The 24,481-nt window shown below is 37.2% G+C and overlaps 1 protein-coding gene across 1 annotated transcript; it reads right to left on the bottom strand.

Annotated features, from left to right (window-relative positions):
* Positions 1 to 360: 360 nt before the first annotated feature.
* On the bottom strand, positions 361 to 22,883 carry mfsd2al2 (major facilitator superfamily domain containing 2a-like 2). Its single transcript, XM_032563413.1, is given in 15 exon segments — positions 361 to 1,154; positions 2,797 to 2,961; positions 3,042 to 3,185; positions 3,374 to 3,486; positions 3,560 to 3,643; positions 3,727 to 3,810; positions 4,090 to 4,202; positions 5,131 to 5,197; positions 5,199 to 5,240; positions 7,224 to 7,387; positions 8,563 to 8,641; positions 19,055 to 19,187; positions 19,381 to 19,505; positions 20,676 to 20,795; positions 22,417 to 22,883. Coding segments are annotated over 15 exon segments (1,827 nt in total). The 5' UTR covers positions 22,495 to 22,883; the 3' UTR covers positions 361 to 838.
* Positions 22,884 to 24,481: the final 1,598 nt, after the last annotated feature.

The following is a 24,481-nucleotide window of genomic DNA, read 5'->3' as shown; positions in this document are numbered from 1 at the left end:
TGCGCCATTATCAAAGGGGCTTTTAATACACATTTTATCATCTCTGTTACAACTTATCTTCCATATTTTTGTTAAGCTGCCTTTGCTAATAGTATACCCGGAAGTTGTTCCTTCAAAATAAAAGCATCAAACGGCAAACAGGAAGCCAATAATATTTCAAGCTAAATAACGACAAAAAGCATCATAAAGAGATACAAACCTGTAAAGAAATTAATTTAGGGTTACTTACAGCTGCTCTGCAGTTCAGAACAACAGTTAAATCTACAAGAACACCGAGGAAAAAACAACAACTAAATCTTACCAAGTATTTTTTTTGTCTAGTTTCTAGTGCAAATATCTTAGTACAGTTGAAATAACACAAAATGAATTTTCAAGTAATTTTTCAGCAATTTATAGGAAATAATTCCTTAATATTGATGAAAAATGCAAGCTTCACAAGCCGATTATTTCTCTTGTAACATGGGAAACATGAACAAATCTCCCACTGGAACTAGTACTTTTTAAGGAATTATTTAATTAAAACAAGCCCCTAAATCTAGCTGAAAAGTTACTTCTAAGTTAGTTTTGTTTATATTTAAGTGTGCCAAGATATTTGAACTAAACTAGGTCAAAATTACTTGGTAAGATTTTGTTGGGTTTTTTTAGTGAAAGAGATTCCAGATAGATCAAAAATGTATCTGAAAAGATTACATTTGAAATTGTTTTTACTTCTTCAGATTGAGATTCCATCCCTTAAATGAAATAACAACATGGAGTTTAAACAAAGCTTAAATAATCACCTGCTGATACAGATTTTTACAGAGAAAAGAGGCGAATCATCGGTTACTCAGAACCACATTTACACCCAGGACACCTGGGATCGAACATGTGATTGTCCACCATCATTTCCAGGGAAACTTTCACTTCCTTCTGAGCACCAATCAGGAAGGCTCATCGGTTTTCGCCACTGAGGATTTACTTGTGATATGTTCCTGCTGTTTTTTCCATGGAGGCTGCCTGCTACAGTTGAGGAGGTGGATGACCAGCCTGGTGATGGATCACAATTGTAAAATCTGTCCGGTTTTGGGTCATCAGGACGAGACTGCTGAGAGTTTGTTGGCAGTTCTGGTTCTGAGAGCTCTCTTTGGTTTGCTGGTGATGAAGAGGCTTTATTGCTTTGCATAAGATAAACATAAAAACATTTACTATTCAGCTTAGCGTTAGAACCCAGGAGTTAAGTCAAATTAACACATTTTTAACAGTACAAAAATGTGTTTTTTACATTTTTATTTTTTTGTGACTTTGTGACTTTAAAGCGGCAACAGCATTATTTTCAAACCAAGTCAACCATTTTCATGTAAACTGAAGTTGGTACTTTCTAATTGTTGTAATTTTCTGTCCTCTAAGGTGGAAAATTGAAAATGAACATCCTTTGAATTTACAACGTTGTCTCACAATCCAATATGGCTGCCACACGTGTAAACCAGTGAAAGTTATTTCTAGAGCTGGGCAATAAAGCTTAAAAATAAAATGTCTAGTTTTTTCATAACATCTGTTTTAGTAAAGGAATTTACAGAAAATATTGTCAAAAAGTGGCTTTTATTTTAATCATCCCTTCTGTGAGTTGGATGACGGAGTATTAGAGCCAGACTGTGTGAATTTTTCCTACTAAAATCCATCCATCCATCCATTTTCTGTTCACCCTTTGTCCCTAATGGGGTCGGGAGGGTTGCTGGTGCCTATCTCCAGCTACGTTCCAGGCGAGAGGCGGGGTACACCCTGGACAGGTCGCCAGTTTGTCGCAGGGCAACACAGAGACACACAGGACAAACACACTCACACCTAGGGAGAATTTAGAGAGACCAATTAACCTGATAGTCATGTTTTTGGACTGTGGGAGGAAGCCGGAGTACCCGGTAGTTATAATATATGCAGAATAAGATGGTATTTTACTGGAGGAAAACACCTCCAGAAAACACCTCATAATTATGAGAAATAAAGTTGTTTCAATTGGAAAAAAGCTTAATTATCGAGATTTGATGTGGACGGCTTGGCCCATATATGCCTTTCTCTGAGATAGGCTCAGTTGTTTGCATGATTGTTTCAAATTATTACTGATAATAATTTGATGCTAATGTGATAAGAGATTAAGTATTTCTATAAATATTAAGCCTAATGTATAAATTCACAAGATGCTCATTTCTTATTTAAATTTTTTTGTGTAAATTCTATTAAAATTAATATTTTATCCTCCTAATAGTACAACCTTATTTTGGTAATATAACATCTTTAGTCATTTTATTTGTACTGTATTTTTGTAATTTTAAAAAGAAATCGTAGCCTGACCCTAATACTCCGTTGCAGAAGACGTTGGCGTCAGGCGCACTGACATCACTATAAACTATGGAAACTGAAGGAATACATTGGTAAAAAAAAATAAATCTGATTTTCTAAAACTTATCTAAAAAAATCATAATTTTAATTAATTGATAAAATCAATTATCTCCCAGCCTTAGCATTTAGCAATTTTGCAATTTCACGCTTTTGACGTTCTATATATAGTTTTATATTTGACTTTGTCAAGCATAAACTGCTAAAGTTTTCTGGCCAAATAAGAATATCTAAACAAACCAAAGAACTCAAATTAAAACCAAATTTCCTCACAGTTGAAAAGTTGAAGTCGAGCATATAGAAATAGCTAAAACTTAAAAAAGTACACCAAACTTGACCTCTAAAACAGTGTTGTTCAGAACAACAACATGATTTGATGCACAATAAAGAAAAATATTTAAAGACATTTTTTAAAAAGCCTCATACTTCTGCTGCTTCAGCTCTGAACCGTTCCTCTCATTGACTGGGTAGGTGTGAAAGATTCCCATCCCAATCAGCAGAAGTGTGACGGGAGCTGGAGAAAACAGCACAACCAGCGCTGTCACCACTTCATCGCCATGGTTACACGCACCTGCTTTGTAACCTACAACCCTGCAGACAAGCAGATAGAAAACACAAAACAATTCGCACAAATAAGAAATGCACAGAGACTGAACAGAGGTGGTACTCACTGTAATATCATGGTTGACAGTCCCACAGATAGCCCTCCTGCTAGCTTACTGCAGAAAGCATAACCGGAGAAAAACAGAGGCTCCAGGTCTTTACATGAGGGATGTCTCAAAGCAAAGTCATCTATCACATCAGGAAGCATTGACCTGCAAAATACAGGCATAAAAATTACATTCCTGTTTCAGGGAAGGCTGAAAAACTAAGTTTCTGTGGTACTCATCCCTGGCTGGTTTGGCAGACCTGATGAATAATTCATTCGGTTTTCATACAAATTAGATCTGACAGGCGTTGCAAATGATTTTAGAGTTCTTATTTAGCCGGGCGGTTGACTCACCAAGGCAGCAGGAACACGGTCGCCACGCTGAATCCCATCAGGACGCACATGGTCAGGAAAACCGGGAGGCTGCTGGGAACGCAGGCAACTGTGATCACGGCTGGGACGAAGAGCTGCAAGAGAAAACAAGAGGCTTTTAGAGACAAAAAGAAACACTAAATATGTAGACAACTATAAAAGACTTACTGAAAGTCCGATGAAAACTGTGGACTTTTTTCCAATTTTCAGAAGGACAAATTGCCAGAGTGGAACTGCTACTGAAGCAGAAATCTAAGAAAGCTTAAAAAATGTTTTAAACGCACAAATAAAAGTTACATTTCATAAAATTAAGTTAAAATCAAATTCAATCTTACCAACAGAACAAGCAAGAGGAGCTGAAAATGAGCTCCCAGTCCAGCAGCATGACTGCAAAACAAGGCAAAGTTTCCCAAAGACATCTGAAATTCAAACAAAAGGAGAAGAAAACCTTATAGGACTTTTATAACCTTCAGCTTGAAAAAATAACACGTAGAAAAGTAAGACATATTAAAGAAAAGGGTCAGGATTAAATAAGTTTATACTTCTCCCTACCTCTTCTTCAAACAAATATTATGGTATTTGAAGTGTGAATGTGAATATGTTTGAAATAATCCAACTTTTTGTTAGCTAAGCTGAGCTAAGCTAACAAAAAGTTAACAGGAGTAAAAACAGAAATGAATGGCAATCCTAAACTGTACCTGAAAAGCAAGAACACTGAAAACAAAGCCGAGCACGAGTCGCTGGTAAGGAGCGTGACACATGAGCATCTTCAGGGAGATCAGATAGGACGGACGGGTTCGTTCATCAGCATCTGGAAAAACAAAAACATACATATCACTTGAATTATGGTCACATTTTTATACAAACAAAAAGACGGGATCACTGAAATGTACTGAGGTTCAACAGTGGTGTAAGAAACACACTGTATCTATTTCTGTTGTTGTTTTGTCAGAATCTAATGAATGAGTTAGTTTAACACTGCAAAAACACAAGATTGTGCAAGTATTTTTGGTCCAATTTCTTGTGCAAATGTCTTAGTACACTAGAAATATGACAAAACTAACTTATAAATAGCTTTTCAGCAAGAAACAGGAGCTTGTTTTAAGTAAATAATTCCTTAATATTGATGGAAAAGGTTCTAGTTCTATTGGCAGATAAATGGGAAAAATGTTTTTTATAAGTTAAATAATCTGCCAGTAGAACTAGAACTTTTTCATCAATATTAAGGAATTATTTACCCAAAAACAAGATCATATTTCTTGCTGAAAAGTTACTTGAAACCTAGCTTTGCTTTATTTTATGTGTGCTAAGGTATTTGCACTACAAACTAGACCAAAAATACTTGGTAAGATTTTGTGTTTTTGCAGCGAAGTCCAGACTTTAACCTCTCACAATGATTATTTGTGATCCAGCGCCCTTTGATGTGACTGAATTAATGATTCTGAAAAGAATATTATCCTTGTCTGACATTATAATTTGCCCAGCTTACTTTAAAATAACAAAGAGGTTTTATTTAAAATCTGAAATAATTTTAAAAAACTGTTAAACCATCATAACTTTTTAACATGGTACCAGAAAAGTTTGGATATCATTTATCCTTAATAAGATAAATCTTCATTTGAAAAGTATGTTTTATATTAAAAAGTGTTATTTTTAAAATAAAAAATTAAAATTCGTCTTGTTACAAAAACCAAATGGCACTTTAATGAGCATTTCATGGGCAGTGTCTGAATACTGACCGTGCTGGACTGACCCGTGTCGCTGCTCCCTCACACCGGAGAACAGAACCAGGCTGCTGAGGAGAAAACAAGCCACCCGTGACTCCGGCTGAGGTCAGGAAAGCCTTTTGCTGGAGGGAAAGTAAACACCAGAAAGTGTATCTCATGAGTAATTCATGTTTTGCTGTCTACAAAGTTAGACTAAACACAATCTGGAATTTTTATGTAACCTAAAGTTGACCTACTATGGTTCCTTGAACAGGTCGGGACAGGTCTACAGGCTTTTCAAAACATTTTTCTTTGCAGAAAACCATTCTTACATAATGATTTATGTATCTCGGGCTGCTTTTACAATGAGCTGCTTCAGGGTGTCTTGTCACTTTAAATTTCCAACTCAAAGTTGGTACTTGTACATGCAAATTGCTGGAAAAAAAGCACAATTATACCAACGTACATCTTTGAAAAGCAGAAGTGGCGCCTCCTGCCCGCACAACCAACAAGAATCCAGCTGAATGGTAAATCAACAACAAAACACTTATTTTTTTCAGCAGCCATTGTACACCTCATACAATGGTAAAACCAGCTGACCAAACATGCTGGATATTAACTTTGGTTGCCAGGTAACAGGGCTAGGCTCGAATGCAATAGCCAAGTAACAGCATATTGCCTAAGGATTGAGCTGCAGTCCAGTTATACCATACTTTTTCGACGGGCTGTTTTTGATCCAAAAAGGAATTTCGAGTGTCTTTTATGAGTAATCAAAGGCAGAAGCCTACACTAACAGGCCAGTGTTTCAAACCTCGAAAAAGAGATGTAACATTGGAAAGTTTTGAAATGGCTTGTTTTCCAGACACTAAAAACCATTAATTTACTGCCATAAAACGTCTTAGTGGTTTTCTTAAGCACCTCAGCTGTTTTCAGAAGCAGCGGAGACCCAAATGGAAGTATAAAAATGTGCAAAATGGGAATTTTGCATAACATGAAACAACATTTAATTTACTGACAGCTATAACACCTCTCATGATGTTCCAGTGGAAAAATCTGCATGCTGTGATTCCCAGATATGTTGGTTTGACATTTTGCCAAACACTTGAGTATTTTAAAGCTATATCACACCTTAGATGGTCAGAGGAGGCCAAAAGGGCAGCATAACATCCAATATGCTTCCCTTCCTGAGCAGCTGATTTAATTTTTAATTCCAAAAAAGCATAAAAATTACCAACAGTTTCATTGTTAAACAAATAAGTTTTTAATTAATCAAAAAATTAAGAAATCAGGAGATCTAGCCATGAAATGATATGTCCCCATGTTTTACCTGATATTTAGTAAACTTAAAAAATGTGTCACACTGTTTATGATCTTATATTCTGGATGAGAGCCACTGCAAAAACACAAAATCTTACCATGAATTTTAGGTCTACAGTTAATATAAGACAAAACTAACTTACAAGTTGATGGCTCCTACATCTTGTAGGCAAGATATAGGAGTTTGTTTTAAGTAAATGATTACTTAATATTGATTAACAAATGCTAGTTCCACTTTTCACAAAAACGTTTACCAACCTGTAAGTGAAATACTAATAAAGATTAGCATTTTTCATAAACATTAAGGAATTATTTATATAAACAAGCTCATATATCTTGCTGAAAAGTTACTTGTTAAAGTTACTTTTGCCTTATTTCGTGTGTTTGCACTAGAAACTAGACAAAAATACTTATTTTTGCAGCGTTTCGGTTTTGACATATTTAATGAGGAGCACAAAATATTTTATTTTTGAGTATTTGACCTGTGGATCAACAATCAGAGTTGATCAAAGCAGATTGATTTCTGCCTTTCAAGATTTTCTTCTAATTCTTGTGCAGCTTCCATGAAACCCTAATGATTTTTTAATGCTTATTTCTCAAAAGTGAAAGTATAAACGGTTAATATTACTATAACAACTGTAGGAATAATACCTGAAGAAGCAACAATGCCTTCATCCAGCCAAATAAAAGTAAATTACAGGGTAACAAGACCTTCCTGGGACATTGTGAGTAAAAACAGAAGCTCAACGTTGCCAAGCCTGTTCTATAAATATTAGTTTAAGCTCGTCTCTATTTTAATGTTCCAGTACCGTTTCATGCAGAGAGGCCGTCTGCGGCGCGGATGAGCTGTGAGGTGTCTGATGGACCTGGTCCAGATGCTCACAGGCCTCCTGCTTCTCAACGTTGAACACGGACACGACTTTTCCCTGAATCACTGACACCAGCAGCAACGCCGTCATCTCCACGCTCATTCCTGGAGGAAAACACCACAAACGCACAGAAAAGTCTGGAGTGAGCCCAGTAGGTCACAACATCCCAGTTAAAACTACAAGCTAAGACAATCATATATCAAAGTTTCCAGCTTTCGGTGCAACAAAAATTTGATGGAGTACAATAAAAAACAAACATAAAAAGAGGGGCAATGAATGAGGAAACCTTTAATCTAATACTTTTGATTTGAATCTAGCTTTCCCTTTGACTGGTCAAGTGAGTGAATGGACTAGACTAAAAAATTACTAGTCTGAACTAACCACAATACTCTTCGGTGTGTATGTTGTGTTGTTGTTACTGAGAAAAGACAACTCAAAGTTTCCTACATTCAGTTTCAGAGAGGTACGTTGAAACTGTTCCCACATTTTCCTGTCTACAGATATACTTTGGTTAAAATGTGATGGATAAATCTCCCATTAAATGTAAAAAAAAAAAGTTTATAAATTATTAATCCTGGTCTCACTTTTCCCAGATGAGACTGAGGGTTAAGAAAATCATATATTTGATAACAAAGCTTCCAACTTCAGTGCGACGTATTGACCCTTTTCAACTACGTCACTAAATCATTCGAAGCGCCATGATGAACGTCGGATGTGAGGAATGGGAGTACTGAACAGAGCTATTTAAACTGCTTTCCAAAATTGTTTTTGACAGTTTATTCGTGGCTTCTGCTTGTTCGAGCCGAGCTAATCTGTCTATGAACGTAAGACACCAGGTTGGGTCTCATAGGCGGCGGCATTTACAAAAGTCTGAAACAGCTAGCTTAGAAACCGACCCGTACTTCCTCCCTCCTGACGTGTTGATCAAATTACCGAGTTTGCCTGAAGTCACACCACATGATTTATATCACTATGTCATAAACAGCGTTTCCCCCTTAAACCGGAGCGGCATTAAAACATACAAAAGACGACATGCTAATCAGTTGTTTCCAAACATGCTAGGCTACATGACGGTTATCTCCATAGTTACTAATGGCTAGCCGAGCACCTTCTCCATAATGCAATATTTTACATCTTTCTAATAATACCGATGAAGCATATGAAAGTTAGTGTTTTTATCTTGTAAAAAGTGACAATTTGACTGGGGTGTATAAACATTTTCAGATGCAGCCCAGTGGCTCTGAGATTCTAGCTGGTGAGTGACTGCGGTTCCTCTTACTGTAGGCAGTGGCGGAGTCTCTGTCCCTCTGATGTCCTCCCAGGGACATGCTCAGCGAGACGTAGGGGACGTTGTAGCACTGCTCACAGACAACAGGAGGAGAACATGACACCAGCTGACAGCAAATGGGGAACTCGGTAACCATGGCGAACAAGCTCCCAGAGAAATAACAGCGCATACAGTTGATGGAATTCCTGTCGCCATGGTGACGGGGGAAAGATTAAGACAAGAAAATGAAGGACAGTGGAGCACAAACAGAGATTGAAACCATAATTCTCTACTAACAAAAAACAGCACAAAATATTTACCTTCTGTTATTAATTTTACTTAATTTTATTAATTAATTAATGAGAGATAATATCACTTAAGCAGCTTAATTTGGAGCTTAAATTACCCATAAACTAACTTAGATCTCTGATCTATCTGCTGAGCTATATATGGCAACTTTTTTTTTTCATTTCCAGATCTTCGTGTAAAAAATCAGTTTTACTGCTTAGGAACTTTTCACATAAGAAACTACATATGTGACATAAAACAACTTTGAAGCATTGAAAAGCTCTAAAAAGGACCTGCAGGAATTTTTGGACCTGGATTTTAGAAAATAAGAAAGTTAGCCACACGAATAATGTCAGATTGAAAAAGCTTGTTTCATCCATCTTACAATTGCAAAGTGAATAAACCTTTAAAAAATGTCAAATCTAAAAATTTATTGGGAATGAAACATCTATGCTCAGTATGAGGGATTGCTCTAAAGAGGGGCCTGCCCAGGGCACCATTCCTGTTAGCACCACCACTGTCTCTGACAGTAAGTTCTCTGTTGATAGAGTCCTGACCAGGAAATAAAGTTCAGTTAGCTCAGAAACATCAGAACGACAAGAAGTTTGTGATTTTAAATCCAAGCCGAACATTTAAATAAGATCTGTTGACTTATATTTACATAAATTGATCAAAAATAAAGAAAAACGTATTTCAGAAAGCTTTATTGGAAAAATTTAATAAGCAATTTATGAATAAACTTATATTATTTCAAGATGGATTAGAAGACAAAGAATATATGGAGAGTGAAAAGTTTGAATAAATTAATGATACATTTAAATAATTATTTCATAAGTTATTTATTGACATTTGGTACTTTTCACTCTTCACTGGAGCAACAGTTTAGTATTAAGCTTTTAGGGAAAAATATTTTAGAAACATATATATAAAAAAATTTCACGTTTTTTCTAAATTAGTCTAAAAGTGTATTAGAAATAAACTGGCTTGTTCTTAGAAAAATGTACATTTCAAAACTTTAAAAAAGAATATTTTCTCCAGGCCTAAATTATAAAATACAAAAATAAAATTGTACTGTTTCTCTAAACTATTATAAAACTATATTAGGGATAGACGATGAATAAAACTTATAGTGATATTAACACGAGTTTTATTAGCGGTTGAGATTTGGACTGTTTCTTTTTTTTTTTCTTTGTCTTTTGCAGGTGGGCAGGTTTTACGGGTTACTGTCAAATCTGGCAACCAGCCAACGGCGCCATGTTTGTGTGAGGCGCATGCGCCATGCTGGATAGAAATGTGGCGCATTTTCTACGTCAGTGTTTAAATGAAGGCGCGGCTTGCACCTGGCCGCACGAAGACATGAAACCAGCGTTCTGCTACTCCTCCATCCTGGCACTTGGATTACAAAATGGTCTTTTCTGATCTCGAAAGACGCAGAATCCGCGTGGACGCCCAACCTAAATGACTCAAAACTTTTGCGGATCTATTTGAAATGGTATCCGTGTTGACGGGGCCTACCTGCTGAGGGATCTGCTTGGGTAGGCCGCGAGAGCGCCATGTTTGAAATAGCTGCATTTGTTAGTCGGTAAGTTATTTTTCAGAAACCTTATTTGAAGTTGTTTGTTTGTCACTGAAGTCATTGAAACCATTTTTTTGTGGTTAAACAGAGCAGCAGACGAGGAACTACAGGAACATGGCGTCTCAGCGGCGGTTTGTTTGGCCGACGGCGTCTCAGCGGCGGTTTGTTTGGCCGACCTGAGGAGGGACAATATGGCGTCTGGAACTAGCAGCAGATCGATTATGGATATACTACGATGATCTTCAATCAAGCTGAGGATTCCCTTCAATCAAGCTGAGGATCGCTTCCCTCAAGCTGAGGAATCGCTACAAGGTGCCTGGCGGATCCGCCCAACCCATCAAAGGTTGGTTAAATCAAAGAACTGTTCCAATGGCGGGTCCAGAAGACATCTCAGGGTAGGAGCTGTTGCGGGTTTTGCTGTGCTATGCTGCGGACGCCACCGCTGTTGCTGAAGGCCAACAGGCCTTGGTTTGATTCTCTGCTGAGATTCAATGAGCTGAGAAGGATTCTGCTGTTAATCCTTCTGTCGTTAGGGTTTTGTGTGCTGTTTGAAACAGCTGCTGTGGTCATGTGACCTGTAGAGGTTTATGCCATCTAGCATTTTGGAATTTCAAGTTCATAGCTGAAAGTCAGTTGTGATGGAAAAGAAAGATGGCTGCCAATGATTTGGCAATTACAGTTTAGAGGCTACAGGAAGTGATTTAGCTTAATAAATATCAGTATCATAAACATTGATAACATACCTACACATTAGTGATAATTTTTACATACCTTTTTTAATTTTTTGTATCTACTAAACATTTGAAATTTAATCAAATATTTCAAAGATAGGGTCAATACTTTAATAATTCAAAAAGTCAAACAAATTTCATTTACGTTCAACAATTTAAATTCAAGCGTGAAAACAGATTTTATTTTTGCGTCAAAACTTGCGGCGTCGTGATATTTCATTTCTTCTGGACAAAGACTCGTGGACTCCTGCAATTTCATTTCTTCTGGAAGACGACTGTCAACAGAAAGATCTGGAGCTGCAGGTCAGAGGTCACAGAGGTAATGTATACACTAATCCACCATGTCTTTGCAGGTTTTCAGCTGAAATTAACTCCCATGTTTTCCTTCTAGATCTGGAACCTGTCTGTATTTGCATCTGTTTTTAACCCAGTTTTTTTTCCTAGATAAAGCTTCTGGCTGACTTTGTGTTGCATCTAACTTATTTTTTCTCATAGATAAGCCACTAAAAGAGTTTCAACTGCAACTAAATCTTTCATTTCTCCTTTAGAAATGCTCCTGGAGCAGTTCTTTCTTTTTGTCTCTCTCTGCTCTGTCCTTTCAAATCCCCCGGGGGTAGTGACAGATGGCCTTTCATACAGAGCTAACTTCTGGTTCTGCTGGAGGGTTCTTCCTGTTAAAGGGAAGTTTTTCCTCCCCACTGTCACTACATGCATCCTCAATAGGAGGCATTGCTTTAGTTTACTTAACCTTTAACCAATTTAAATAATTGGTACAGGGTTGTTTTTTTTTTTTTTTTTTGGATAGTCTTCCTGTTAAAGGGAAGTTTTTCTTAACTGTCACCACAGCTATCCGCAATGAGGCATTGCGTAAGCTTATGTAACCATTAGTCAGCACTTTACAACCGGTTTATTTTATTTATTTATTTTTTGGAAAATCTTTCTGTTAAAGGGAAGTTTTTCCTGTCCACTACATGCATGTTCAGTATGAGGCATTGCCTAACTTTTAACCAATTTAAATAACTGGTACAGTGTGAACTTTTTTTTTTAAAGTCTTCCCTGTTAAAGAGAAGTTTTTCCTCCCAACTGTTACCACATCGATCCTCAGTATGAGACATTGCTTAAGCTTACTTGTATAACTTATAACCAGTTTAAATAGGTAGAAACTTTTAAAAAAATCTTCTTGTTAAAAGGAAGTTTTTCCTTTCCACTGCCACCACATACATATCCAATATGAGACATTGCTTAAGCTTACGTAACTTTTAGCCAGCGCTTGATAACGGGTTTGGTTTTTTGTTTTAAATTATTTTTGTAAAGTCTTCCTGTTAAAGGGAAGTTTTTCTTTTCCACAGTCAAAAAGAAATGTTCAGTATGAGACATTTCACAAGCTTGTGTAACTTAACTAATTTAAATCTGTTCATTGTGATCTTTTTGGAAATTCTTCCTGTTAAAGGGAAGTTTTTCTTTTTCACTGTCGCCACATGGATCCTCAATACGACGAATGGCTTAAGCTTACTTACTTTACTAAACCATCTTAAATAATTGCTACAGTGTGAATTTATTTTTTTTTGGGAAAGTCTTCCTGTTAAAGGGAAATTTCTCCTTCCCACCGTCACCACACGCCTCCTCAGTATGTCTGCAATGGTGGATACGTTTGAGCTCATGGTTGTGAATTTAAGGCCTTATCAATACCACGTGGTATATGGACTGAGAAGATGGATGCTGATCAGCAGTTTTTGTTGAGATGGAGACTCTGAAGGCACCAGATGGTGTTAGACTGGTGGGGAAATATGGATGTCAAGATGGTTGCTAGGGCACTGGACTGTGAACCCAGTGCCAGGAAATGTGGTTTGCTCCTTCCTGTAGTCACTCCTTAAGGCTTGAAGTCGTCGGAGGAGTTCATGGACATTGGTAGCAAACGTGTACAACGAAGTCATGGGTTGAGTTCATGGACATTGGTAGCAAACAGTCATCGGATGAGTTCAAGGAATTTGGTAACAAAGGTAGGTTTTTTGGTCTTAGGTGCAACAACCAGAACTTTGATTTGCTCAACACAGGAAAAACACGGTAGGTTATATGAAAGTTTGGTGTTCTGGTCTTGGGTATAACGACCAGAACATATCTTGTATTCTCTGGTTTGTGATCAAATGTGTAACTAACCCCTAGGGAAAAGTCTTTCAGACAGGCTTCAGGGTTTGGCCTGAAACCTGTGCCGTCCTGTTGTCCTTCAGGAATCCTCCTGGATCATGTTTTCGTCTCTGATTTCGCCCATCAACCCTCCATTGACGGACGGAAAAGCCCTTCGCCACCCCACTGATGGATGACCTTAGTGACCTTACCATCACCCTCAACAGTCTTCCTCAAATGCTGCAGGTATTTTGCTGTGAAGTGGTATTTGGAAGTGTGACTTTTTGAAATGTGATTTCACTGAGTTAAGGGTTTGACCTTGAACCTGCACCTGTCCTGTTGTCCTTCAGGAATCCTCCTGGATCATCTTGTCATCTCTGATTTTGCCCTTCATCGGCCCTCAACACCTGCCGGAGAAGTCCTTCATCTCCCACCCACGGATGGATGACCATGGATCATCTTGTTTTTGACTCCGATTTCGCCCTTCATCGATCCCCCATTGACGGACGGAAAAGCCCTTCGCCACCCTGCTGATGGATGACCTCGTGACCTTACCACCGGGCTCAGCAAGTTTTCTGGAGGAAACCCAGGAAGTGTTCCCATGTGAGCAGGTAAGGTAGATGCTTCCTGATCCAGTTTTCCATTTTGACATGAAACTTTCTCAGCAGTTTTCCTCAAGAAATGCTGCAGGTACTCTGCTGTTAAGTGAGTTTTTTAAAAGTGGCGATTTTAAACCTGCACCCCTCCTGTTGTCTTCCTGTCCCGTTATCCTTAAGGAGTCCTTCTGGATCGTTTCGTCTCGGATTTCACCCTTCATCGACCCTCCATTGACAGGCGGAAAATACCTTCATCATCCTACATCATCAGGCCCATCAATCTTCCTCAAGAAGTGCTGCAGGTATTTTAAGTGATATTTACAAATGAGTTTTTGAAAAGTGATGATTTCATTCTGAGTTAAAGGGTTTTGACCTGAAACCTACATCCGTCGTCTTCTCTTACAGGAATCCTCCTGGATTATCTTCTCCTTCATCGACGGACGGAAAAGGCCTTCATCGACGATGGATGGACTTTTTTTCTTTTTGGACAGTTTTATTTAAAAACTAAATAATTAACTTTTATGTTGGATATTTAAAATGTCTTAATGTTGTTCTGATCTGTCTCTATCTGCTACTGTATGTTTGGGTTACCGGAGGTTTTCTGTTTTTCTCTCCATAGAAGCTACACCTGGTCCGGCGCTCTGATTGGCTGTGGTTTCGACCCGGAGGAGGGCATTGGCTGACGTGATGTTGCCATCACCTAACAGTTCTCCTTCTCCCATTGTTAACTCTTCACTTCCATGAACATGGAAAGTTCTCCTGATCAATTCACCTGTTGTGTTTCTGCTCCGTTTTCTCTCGGCTCCAGTCGGTCGTGGCAGATGGCTGCTGGTACTGAACCCGGTTCTGGTTCTGCTGGAGGTTTCTTCCTGTTAGAGGGGGAGTTCTTCCTCTCCTCAGTCACCAAATGCATGCTCAGTGTGAAGGTTGGCTGTAAAGTCAACAACTCAACTTGGGCGATTTGCTGCCACTCCCTGCTGGTCAGGAGGAGTGAATGCTGTAAGTAATGACTCCATACAGTCTGCTGGGTTTCCTTTGGTACAAACTTTAACTACTTTAATAATTAACTGGACTTATTGTACTGTTAAGTAATAATTGAAATTTTAGTTCAGTCACAAAGTGCATTGAGATGACATTTGTTGTGAATTGGCACAATATAAAATATAAAAAAACACCCAAAAAACTAACAACCAATATTAAAAACCAATGCAAAGAACCGTTCAAAACCCCAACAACCAATGCAAAGAACCGTTCAAAACCCCAACAACCAATGCAAAGAACCGTTCAAAACCCAACCAATGCAAGAACCGTCAACCAACCAATGCAAAGAACCGTTCAAAACCCCAACAACCAATGCAAAGAACCGTTCAAAACCCCAACAACCAATGCAAAGAACCGTTCAAAACCCCAACAACCAATGCAAAGAACCGTTCAAAACCCCCAATAATGATGCAAAAAAACTGTTGACAAAATTTTAATTCACAACAATGTTATTGTCAAGGCATTTTACAGAAGGTAATCTCAATTCAGTCATAAATTCCAATTGATTCTAGTTATCAATGCATTAGGTTCAGTTTGTTATTGAAGTAGTTTAAGTTTGTACCAAAGGAAACCCAGCAGACTGTATGGAGTCACTACTTACAGCATTCACTCTTCCTGACCAGCAGGGGGCGACAGCAAATCGCCCAAGTTGAGTTGTTGACTTTACAGCCAACCTTCACACTGAGCATGCATTTGGTGACTGAGGAGAGGAAGAACTCCCCCTCTAACAGGAAGAAATCTCTATCAGAACCAGAACCGGGTTCAGTACCAGCAGTCATCTACCACGATCGACTGGAGCCGAGAGAAAACGGAGCAGAAACACAACAGGTGAATTGATCAGGAGAACTTTCCATGTTCATGGAAGTGAAGAGTTAACAATGGGAGAAGGAGAACTGTTAGGTGATGGCAACATCACGTCAGCCAATGCCCTCCTCCGGGAAGAAACCACAGCCAATCAGAGCGCCGGACCAGGTGTAGCTTCTATGGAGAGAAAAATAACATTTTATACTGATAGTACTATTCATGTTGATGGGTTAGGTTCTCCTACTCACTGTTCAGTTTGACCCTACATGTAATAAAACTTTGTAATTCAGCTTATACAATGTCAGTCAATGTCTGTAAGGAAAGAAACGTGAATGAACCAGAACCAAGCTGACTGAAGGCAGCCATTTTACACCAGTTAATCATGTCAGGTCTTGTCTAGAGTGCCACCTTCGGGCCTCTCTCCAGATCAGTTAAATTGTTTCTGGTTTTATTTTTTCCCCTCCATGGGCTGCCACCTTATCGTGGTGGAGGGGTTTGAGTGTCCTAGAGATCCTAGGAGCCGTCAGAGGCCTCATGCGTCTCCGAGGGGAGGGATCGGACCAAGAGCAGCCCAGAGACTGACTAGAGATATCAACAGAGTTCCCGCTTGGCTCTAGAGATGTAGACGGAGTTCCCGTCTTGACCTGGAACTCTAGATCTAGCTTAGATCTATAGACGGAGTTCCTAATTAGAACTAGAACAATAGACAGAAGTCAGGGTTTCCCAGTGTTTTATCAGCCTGGCGGGCCACCAGGCTTTATTTGCTCCCCACCAAGCTATGGGTTATTTTAATTATTTTTTGTCTACACTAGTGACGGTAAAGACAAATTAAGCTAAAGGTTTATAGTTGAGGCATTGAACTGACTGAGGGGTTGTGACCTAACTGTAGCATCCCTCCAGCTGCCTGTTGGCTTTCTGAGCAGCCATTTGCTGACTGACCAGAGCTGAGAAAACGTTCAGAAGCCAGACCGTGCTCCTCTGTGTTTTTGTAACTTGACATTTTTTAACCCAAACCCACAGCGGGCGGCTGCTGGACGACGGCGGCGGGTCTCAGCTCAGCTGGGTTTCTGGAGGAAACCCTGGAAATGTTCCTGGGCGACGCTTCCTGATCCAGTTCTCCGTTTTGACTCGAAACTCTCTCGGCAATCTTCCTTAAAGAATGCTGCAGGTATTTTGCTGTTATTTAGGTGATATTTACTAGTGTGAGATTTTGAAAACTGACTATTCGTTCTGAGTCGTAAAAGACCTGAAACCTGAACCCGTCTTGCCGTCGTCGTCCTCCTGGTTCGTCTCGTTTCAGTCCGATTTTTCCTCTGCAGCTTCAGGACTAAAACTGATCCTGTCTGCATAAATATAATGAATTAACAATTGAAGACTGTATGTTTCTGCTGCTAGTAACGTACGTTTTGATTTTTAGTTGTTTTTTTTTTCCAGTTCTTGGAGAAAATAACTGGACCTCTGGTTGGCCTGTCACAGTAATCAAATCAATTAATCGCATCATAAATTAAGAAAAGCTCAATTTCCATTTACATGATTTGTTTCTTTCTAACCTGGATGAATAAAATCTTCAAGTTTTGGTTTCAACTAAACTTTTTTTTTTTTTTTTTAAAGGACAGTTTTGTTTAAACACTTCATAATTACTTTTATTTGTAGTTTTTGTTTTGGATATTTTAAATGTCTTTCAGTTCTAATGTTAAATGTTCATTAGTTTAAAATTTTTTAAATGTGTTCTTGCATTATTATGCCATTATTAGTTTAAAATGGTATTTAAAAACAATACCATTTATTGCAATAACTTCTGGGAACATTTATGGTGACGACTATCAGGATAAGTTTTGCTAGACAATAAATTCTCAGAAGTTGATGTAATAAATGCTAAAATTGTTTTAATGCTATTTTCAACTCGTATAAAGATAATGGAATAATTTAAGAACACATTCTCAAAGATATGTGTTCTTCTAATGAACACATATCTTCTAATGAATATTTAACACTGGAAGACATTTTAAATGCCCCAAATAAACCAATAAAACTATAATTTATACTGAAGTCTCTAAATAAAATTACCTTTAAGGGAGCAAGTTGAGGCCAAAGCACCAAACTGAAGACTTTACCAGTTTTTAGTAGAGAAACAAATAATGCAAATGAGAAATTTTTAATTTGTCATGTGATTTATTTATTGCTAATTGTGACCGGCTGCCGTTTGGCTTTAAATATTTTTGATTAATTATAATCTGGACCAAGATGATCAGTTATTTTACTTCCTGTTGGTAATTGAAGAGGTTTCTTCCCTCCAGTCATCAGCTTCTTTCTTCTTGGTTTATTTTCCTTTCCCACAACAAAGAGTCTGTTGAAAATAATTTATCTAAGTTTCCGTTTCTCCTTTTCATTTTGTTCTGTGAGCAGTGTTGGTACTTTAACATTCTCCCCAATTTTGTTTATTGGATCTTAGATGTTTAATGTTATCTCCAATTTTTAAGGAAACAGGTGAACTTTTTCTATAAAGTTTGACATGCCAGGTACGATGAACTTTGGTAATGATGTTAAACATTGAACTTTAGAGATTAAATTAAAAAATATGGTGAACGTAAATATCCGGGAGGCCAAAAATAACATCTCCATTCATTCTGCCAGTTCCTTTTTGTATTTACCATAAATATTCTTATGATAAACAATGCAATAAATGCCCACCTCTAATAGAAGCTTTTGAAAGTACTTATAATAATAAACTGAGTTTAACTGGAATCAATTGGGAAGTTTGAGAGGATGGAAATTATTGTTTTTGTAAAGTGCTTTAAGACATTTGTTGTGAATTAGTGCTGTATGAATAAACTGAATTTAATTGAAAATGTGAAAAGCTAAGGGAATATAAAAGAAACAGTTGATTTGTAACGTCTGTAGTGATGAAATATATAGAAAATAAAGAAACTTTAATTAAATTTACTCTATCTTTGTGTTACTATTGACATTTATTGGCATGTGTGAATTTTATGAATTAAATTCAGGGTTTCCCTCAGAACTTGCAGTCTAGTTGTAATCCATCCATGTTTTTGAGTTAAATATTTAAAGCTGACAAAAATGTGAACATATTTGTTATTGGAAGATTGACAACTGATCACCACTTATAAAGTCTTAAAAAATTCAAACATTAGTAAAAACTAAAATAAAGAAATGATGCTTAGCCTGGTTGGGGGCACAAGTAAAGCCTGGTGGCCCGCCAGGCTTATAAAACCCCGCTAATGTCTGAGTTTTCACGTTTGAGTCGATTTATACTTGTGTGCCTTGAAGTTGATCCTTTGGGAGAAAAAGTTATTTCAATTGAATTGGAAACTGAAGAGATTTACGCTCATGAGCGTCTCGAACAGACAGGCCGCTGTGAGGAACCACAACATGCAGGCGGCCTCTGACATGGAGTCTGCAGGCACAAGCCACAGCAACACGTAGGACAGGATGCCAAACGGAGTGGAAACAACCAGCCTGCCGGACGAAAAGGTGAAGGTTCAAATCCCGGACGTCCAACTCCAGCAGAGCTACAATCCTGCAACTTTCAGAAGCGTCCCTGATGTTACAGATGAATCTAAAAGCTGCAGGATTATGGCTCTCAGGAACTGAAAAATGGTGGAACATTTCCAGAATAAGTGGTTTAGTAGTGAATAAGCAACTGACTGACCATGGTTTGAGTTTGCCAATGGGTGTCCAGGTACTGCGGGTCACCAGGTATCCAACCAGAGGGTCAGTCACGGCGTCCCAAACCCGACTGAGAAACAGGATCAAAGATACAGAGGAGGCCTTCATCTGGGCAGAAGTTAAAGACAATTAATGGCACATAACTTTTATAGATGTGTGAAAACCTTTAAAACAACATTCATCTTTTATTTTTGTGACACATTTTAAGATGACAAAATGGAAAATTTGAAAATCTTACCAAGTATCTTTGGTTCAGTTTACACTGGAAATCTCTTTCCACAATTCAAATAAGACAAAACTGACCTGGAAGTAACTTTTCAACAAAATATAGGAGTTTTAAAAAAAAAAAATCAATTTCTTATTTGTTTTATTGTCAGATTATTCCACTTACAGGAAGATATTGTTTTAAGTGAAATAATCTGCCAATGCAACAAGTATTTTTCATCAATATTAAGAAATTATTGACTCAAAACAAACTCCTGTATCTTGCTGAAAAGTTTCTTATAAATTAGTTTTTTTTAAAATTTCAAACGTACTAAGATGTGTCCACTAGAAACTAGAACAGAAAAACTTGGTAAGATTTAGTTTTTGCAGTGCAGAGTTTGGTAGAGTACCCAGAAATTGTATCTAAGAGTAGCACTACTTAAAGAAAAAAGTAGTAAGAAATTATCAAAGAGTAAAAAAGTATTTGGTAAAAAGGCTACTTTAGTATTAACTAATTATAATATCAATTATTTTATATTTAAAAATTACATCATCAGATAGACCAAACTTTTATTTCTACAAAATGTTGGTATTTTAAAGACAAAATGAAAATAATTCATATAAATAACATAACTACAAAATAAAATCTGTCAAAAGAAAATTTTTCCAAATCAGTTTGTTTCAATAAAAAAACTTTTGTCTGGTTAATTTTTGGTTAAAACATGTTTGTTTTTCATTCACTGGGTAGAAAATCCAGAAGTTTTACTCAAACGAGTAACAATGATTCAAAATTAAAGTAATAAAGTAAAAGTACAAAGTATAAGACAGTAAAAATTACTCTTAAAATAATTTTTTTTACATAACGTTACTCAAATGTAACGGTAAATTTAACTAGTTTCCACTCAACTCTGGGAGATTTTTGGAGAGAAAAGAAACTATGATTTTCTTAGGGCCAAAGAGAAAAACTATTGCAAAAAAGTAATTGAGAGAAGAAAATTGTTGATGTCTTGGAGTTTATCCCCAAAGGTGAGGGAAAAAAAGTTACATTTTTGTGTTAACAGGTTAAACTTTCACCTGTACAACATCCAGCAGGAAAATCTGCAGTGAAATCCCGATGGCAGCAGATGTGATCTGATGTGGGACGCCTCCTATGGCGTAGCAGATCTTCCTCATCAGAGGGATCCGCCCCGATCCCTGAGGACCAGAGAGAGGACAGATCTGCAGCAAGCAACTTTTATTAACAGTTTGGGTTCCACATATTAGTTAAAACTGTCACTGTGACTTGACGGTGTAACATGAGACAGATAATCTGAAAAAAATAAAATAAAATTCTGCCTTCTGCCAGTGATGACTAGAAACAACCAATCAGCCAGGAGGAGGGTCTTAGCGCTGTCAATCATCCTTGTGAAAAAAGCTTGGAGATGGCACTGTCTGTCCCAACATGGCTTCACATCCGCTTTAATAAAACTGTAGTTTGTTTCTCTAGAAAGTCTGGTTCGTTGGGGATTGAGCAGTCGAACACTGAGGCGGACCAGAAAGCAAACTCAGGTCTGGCTAAAAGCTGCAAAAGCAGGAAGTGGGCAGAGGATTCTGGGTAAATAAATTCCAAATGTTGCAATTTTGGTTCATAATCAAACCAAGATTATTGGGCTATCAGGTGTGAAGACAACCACAGCAAACTCCATGAAGACATGAATGAAAGGTTTTATAACCTCCTGACCTGCACAGAGTCGAGATCTGAACCCGATACAAGATCTTTAAGCTGAATTAGAACCAGGCCTTCCTGTCCAACATCAGTGTCTGACCTCACTGTTGTGCTTTGGGAAAAATAGTCAGAAATTCCCATCAACACTTTACTAAGCTTTGTGGACAGTCTGTACTGAAGAGAGCTGAGGTAAAACAAACAAAAATGGCTTCACATTATGACTGCTAAATAAAACGGTTAATTTCCTTAATGTGTGCAAAACTGGTGCAATTATCAATCTGACGTATGAATTCAAGTTCAATTCAAGCTTTGGGCCGACTATCAGCACAAGGACAAGATTTACATTCTACAGTTTCATCTAAACAACTTTAACAGACTTCTTTTTTTTCACTAAAATTTTATAAAGAAGCTTTTCTCTACCGGTGTAATTAATTACACAAAAAACATGTGTAGCGTTAAACTGGGGAGAAAAACGGCCGTGTTTACTGTTAAAAATACAACAAATTTAACAAAACGTCACTGCAAAAACACAAAATCTTACCAAGTACTTTTGGTCTAGTTTCCAGTGCAAATATCTTGGCATGCTTGCAGTAAGACAAAAGGAGTGAATATCATCAATATTCCACAATATTGATTGTAAATAAGTTCCATTGGCAGATTATTTCACTTATAATGTGGGGAAAATTGTCTGGCTATAAGTGAAATCATCTGCCAATGGAAGAATTTATTCCCCCGTTAATCTTAATTAATGGGAATTAATTAATATTATTAATATTAAGGAATCATTAACTTAAAACAAGCTTCTTTATTTTGCTGAAAAGTTAGTTATAACTTAGTCTTATTTCAAGCGAACTAAGATATTTGCACCAGAAACTAGAGCAAAATTGCTTGGTAATATTTTGTATTTTTTGTAGTTTTCTGTAGGACAAAGAAAAAGCAAATCTCTAGAGTAATTTAAAACATTTCTTCAAGTCGAATCAGTGATAAAACATTCCTAAACAGTGAAAATCTTCCGGAAAAGTGCCGACTTTATTTCTGCTCTTTGTCCTGCTAATCCTGGGATGCTATGGTGAAATTTTCCACGAAAAGAGAGAAATCTCAGTTACCCACCCTCTGCTCTCCACCGCGCTTCGACAAGATATTTCCTAACGCCTCGAGCTTTTTCGTAAAGTTTTCAGAGCAGCTCATCCTCGGTGTGCAGGAGCAACAGTCAGCAGGAAAGCAGAGTGTGAAGCAGAAAGCAACACCTCTCTTCAGGACTTAATTAAATCCCACTTATGTGAAACTGAAATCCGGTCGAGCCGCTTTTCTTTTTCGCTTCGAAGCGCAGAACAGCAGATCGTTTTACATCGACTGAAAGTGATTGTTGCAGCTTTCTGTGTGGAAAGGTGAAACATGAATCACAGTGAATATTTTCAGTTAAAGTCATAAAAGCTAGAAACTCTCTGATTTTGTTGGAAGCCTAAATTATAAAATGCTTCCTTATGCTTCTGCCTCAGGATGTTTTGGACCAGAAGTTGCTTTAAAGGTCACAGTAAGGTCATGTGAGAGCAACCTTTCAAGTCCAAGAAGCCATTTTCCCTCTACTACTCCTAAATAAGCTGTAGGGCCGCCAAATCTACGTAAAAATAAAAAAAGATCTTTTAAAATATTTAGAATTTACTAATTAAAGTCAATTTTAAATTTGCTTTTACGTTTGAAAACTGGATAATTTTCCAAAATGGAACAAAAAAAATGAGAACGAGAGAAAAGCAGGTAGTTTTCAGCCTTCAAAATGAACAAAAAATATACTACGGAGCTAAATTGGAGCCATAAAGTTTGTTTAAAAAATGTAAACGGAAAAAAAATGTTTTGAAGCCAAAAAAATTTTTTTATGTTCTTCTCAGATTCAAGGTTTTTTTCAAAGTCTCAAAATAATTTTTTTGTTTTCAAACTTAAGTTTCAAAATTAATTTTTAAAAACCTTTTATCAGTTTAAAAATTCACACTTAAAACTTTCCAGTTCCAAAATAATTTAGTCTCAAATGTTTTTTTCTGATTTTAAAAGAAAATCAAACAAACTTCAGTGCCACTTTGCACCATTTATGTTATTTAGTAGCTTCAATACAGAAGTTATAGTATGGAAACACCAAAATTGTGAAAAAAATAAATTTTTAAAAATGACATGTTTTTTTTGTAAAAATCGTCAAGAGGAGGAGCTAAACGTTGGAGTTTCCTGACGATCAGCTTCAGATTTTCCAAAGCTTTTTGAAGAGGTTCTTCTGACCTCTTGTGGAAAACCTGAGAAAATGTTCAAAATTTTTCATTAGGAAACAAACAAAAAGATTTTATTCACTGGTAATTTCTTGCCAGTAAGGAGGATAATTATAATTAGATTTATCTTTTAAAAAAATCATCATAATTTCTTCTGGCTTGCTGCTTTCTCTCACTTCAGTCCAAAACCCGACCATGTTCAGAAGAATAGTTTCCCCTGTTGAACAACTCGACCTGTGAGTCACTGAAGCATAAAAAGCTTTTGGATGAAAGGATGAATCAGCTTTCAAACTGAGCCACATTCGTGGATTCATGCCCACACACACTTTCACATCCCTGAGTGTGTGGGCTCATGGACAAGCCCACACAGGTGCGTCGCTCGGTGTGGGCAGAAAAACTGAAATCCAAACAGGCAGAGGGAGGCCCAAAACTATTCATACCACCGCCAGGTTTTATTCAGTTTCTTTATGTAGCGCAGATTTCAGTTTCACAGTTAAACTTATTTTTATTATTAACTTTTACCTTGTTTCTGAGCCAAAGATGAGGGTTATGGTAAAGAGAGCTGCGTAGAAACATTGTACTAAAGTAAGAGTAATTCTACTTCAACATATTCTTATTGAAGTAAAAAGTAGCCGTCCAAGAAGAGTAAAAAAGTATTTTTACTAAGCTGTACTTTTTACCATCGAGTTCTGCTACTCTTACTTGAATTACATTTTTGGATAGTCACTAAATGAGGAACATATATTAACCAAAAATACATAAAATTTTATATTTAAAGAAACTTTTTTTAAATGTTTCTTTTGCTTGATTTTGTAATTAAATGAATTATTTAAATTTTGGTCTTTGCAACTTCATATGTTATGTGGAAATAACTCCGTAATTACTCAGTACATCAGTAGACTTTTTACCAAATCCTTTTTTAC

Source organism: Xiphophorus hellerii, chromosome 1 (assembly GCF_003331165.1).
Source record: "Xiphophorus hellerii strain 12219 chromosome 1, Xiphophorus_hellerii-4.1, whole genome shotgun sequence".
In the NCBI taxonomy this organism is placed as follows: Eukaryota; Metazoa; Chordata; class Actinopteri; order Cyprinodontiformes; family Poeciliidae; genus Xiphophorus; species Xiphophorus hellerii.
Note: the sequence above shows the minus strand (reverse complement) of the source record. Positions and strands in the feature narration are given on the sequence as shown.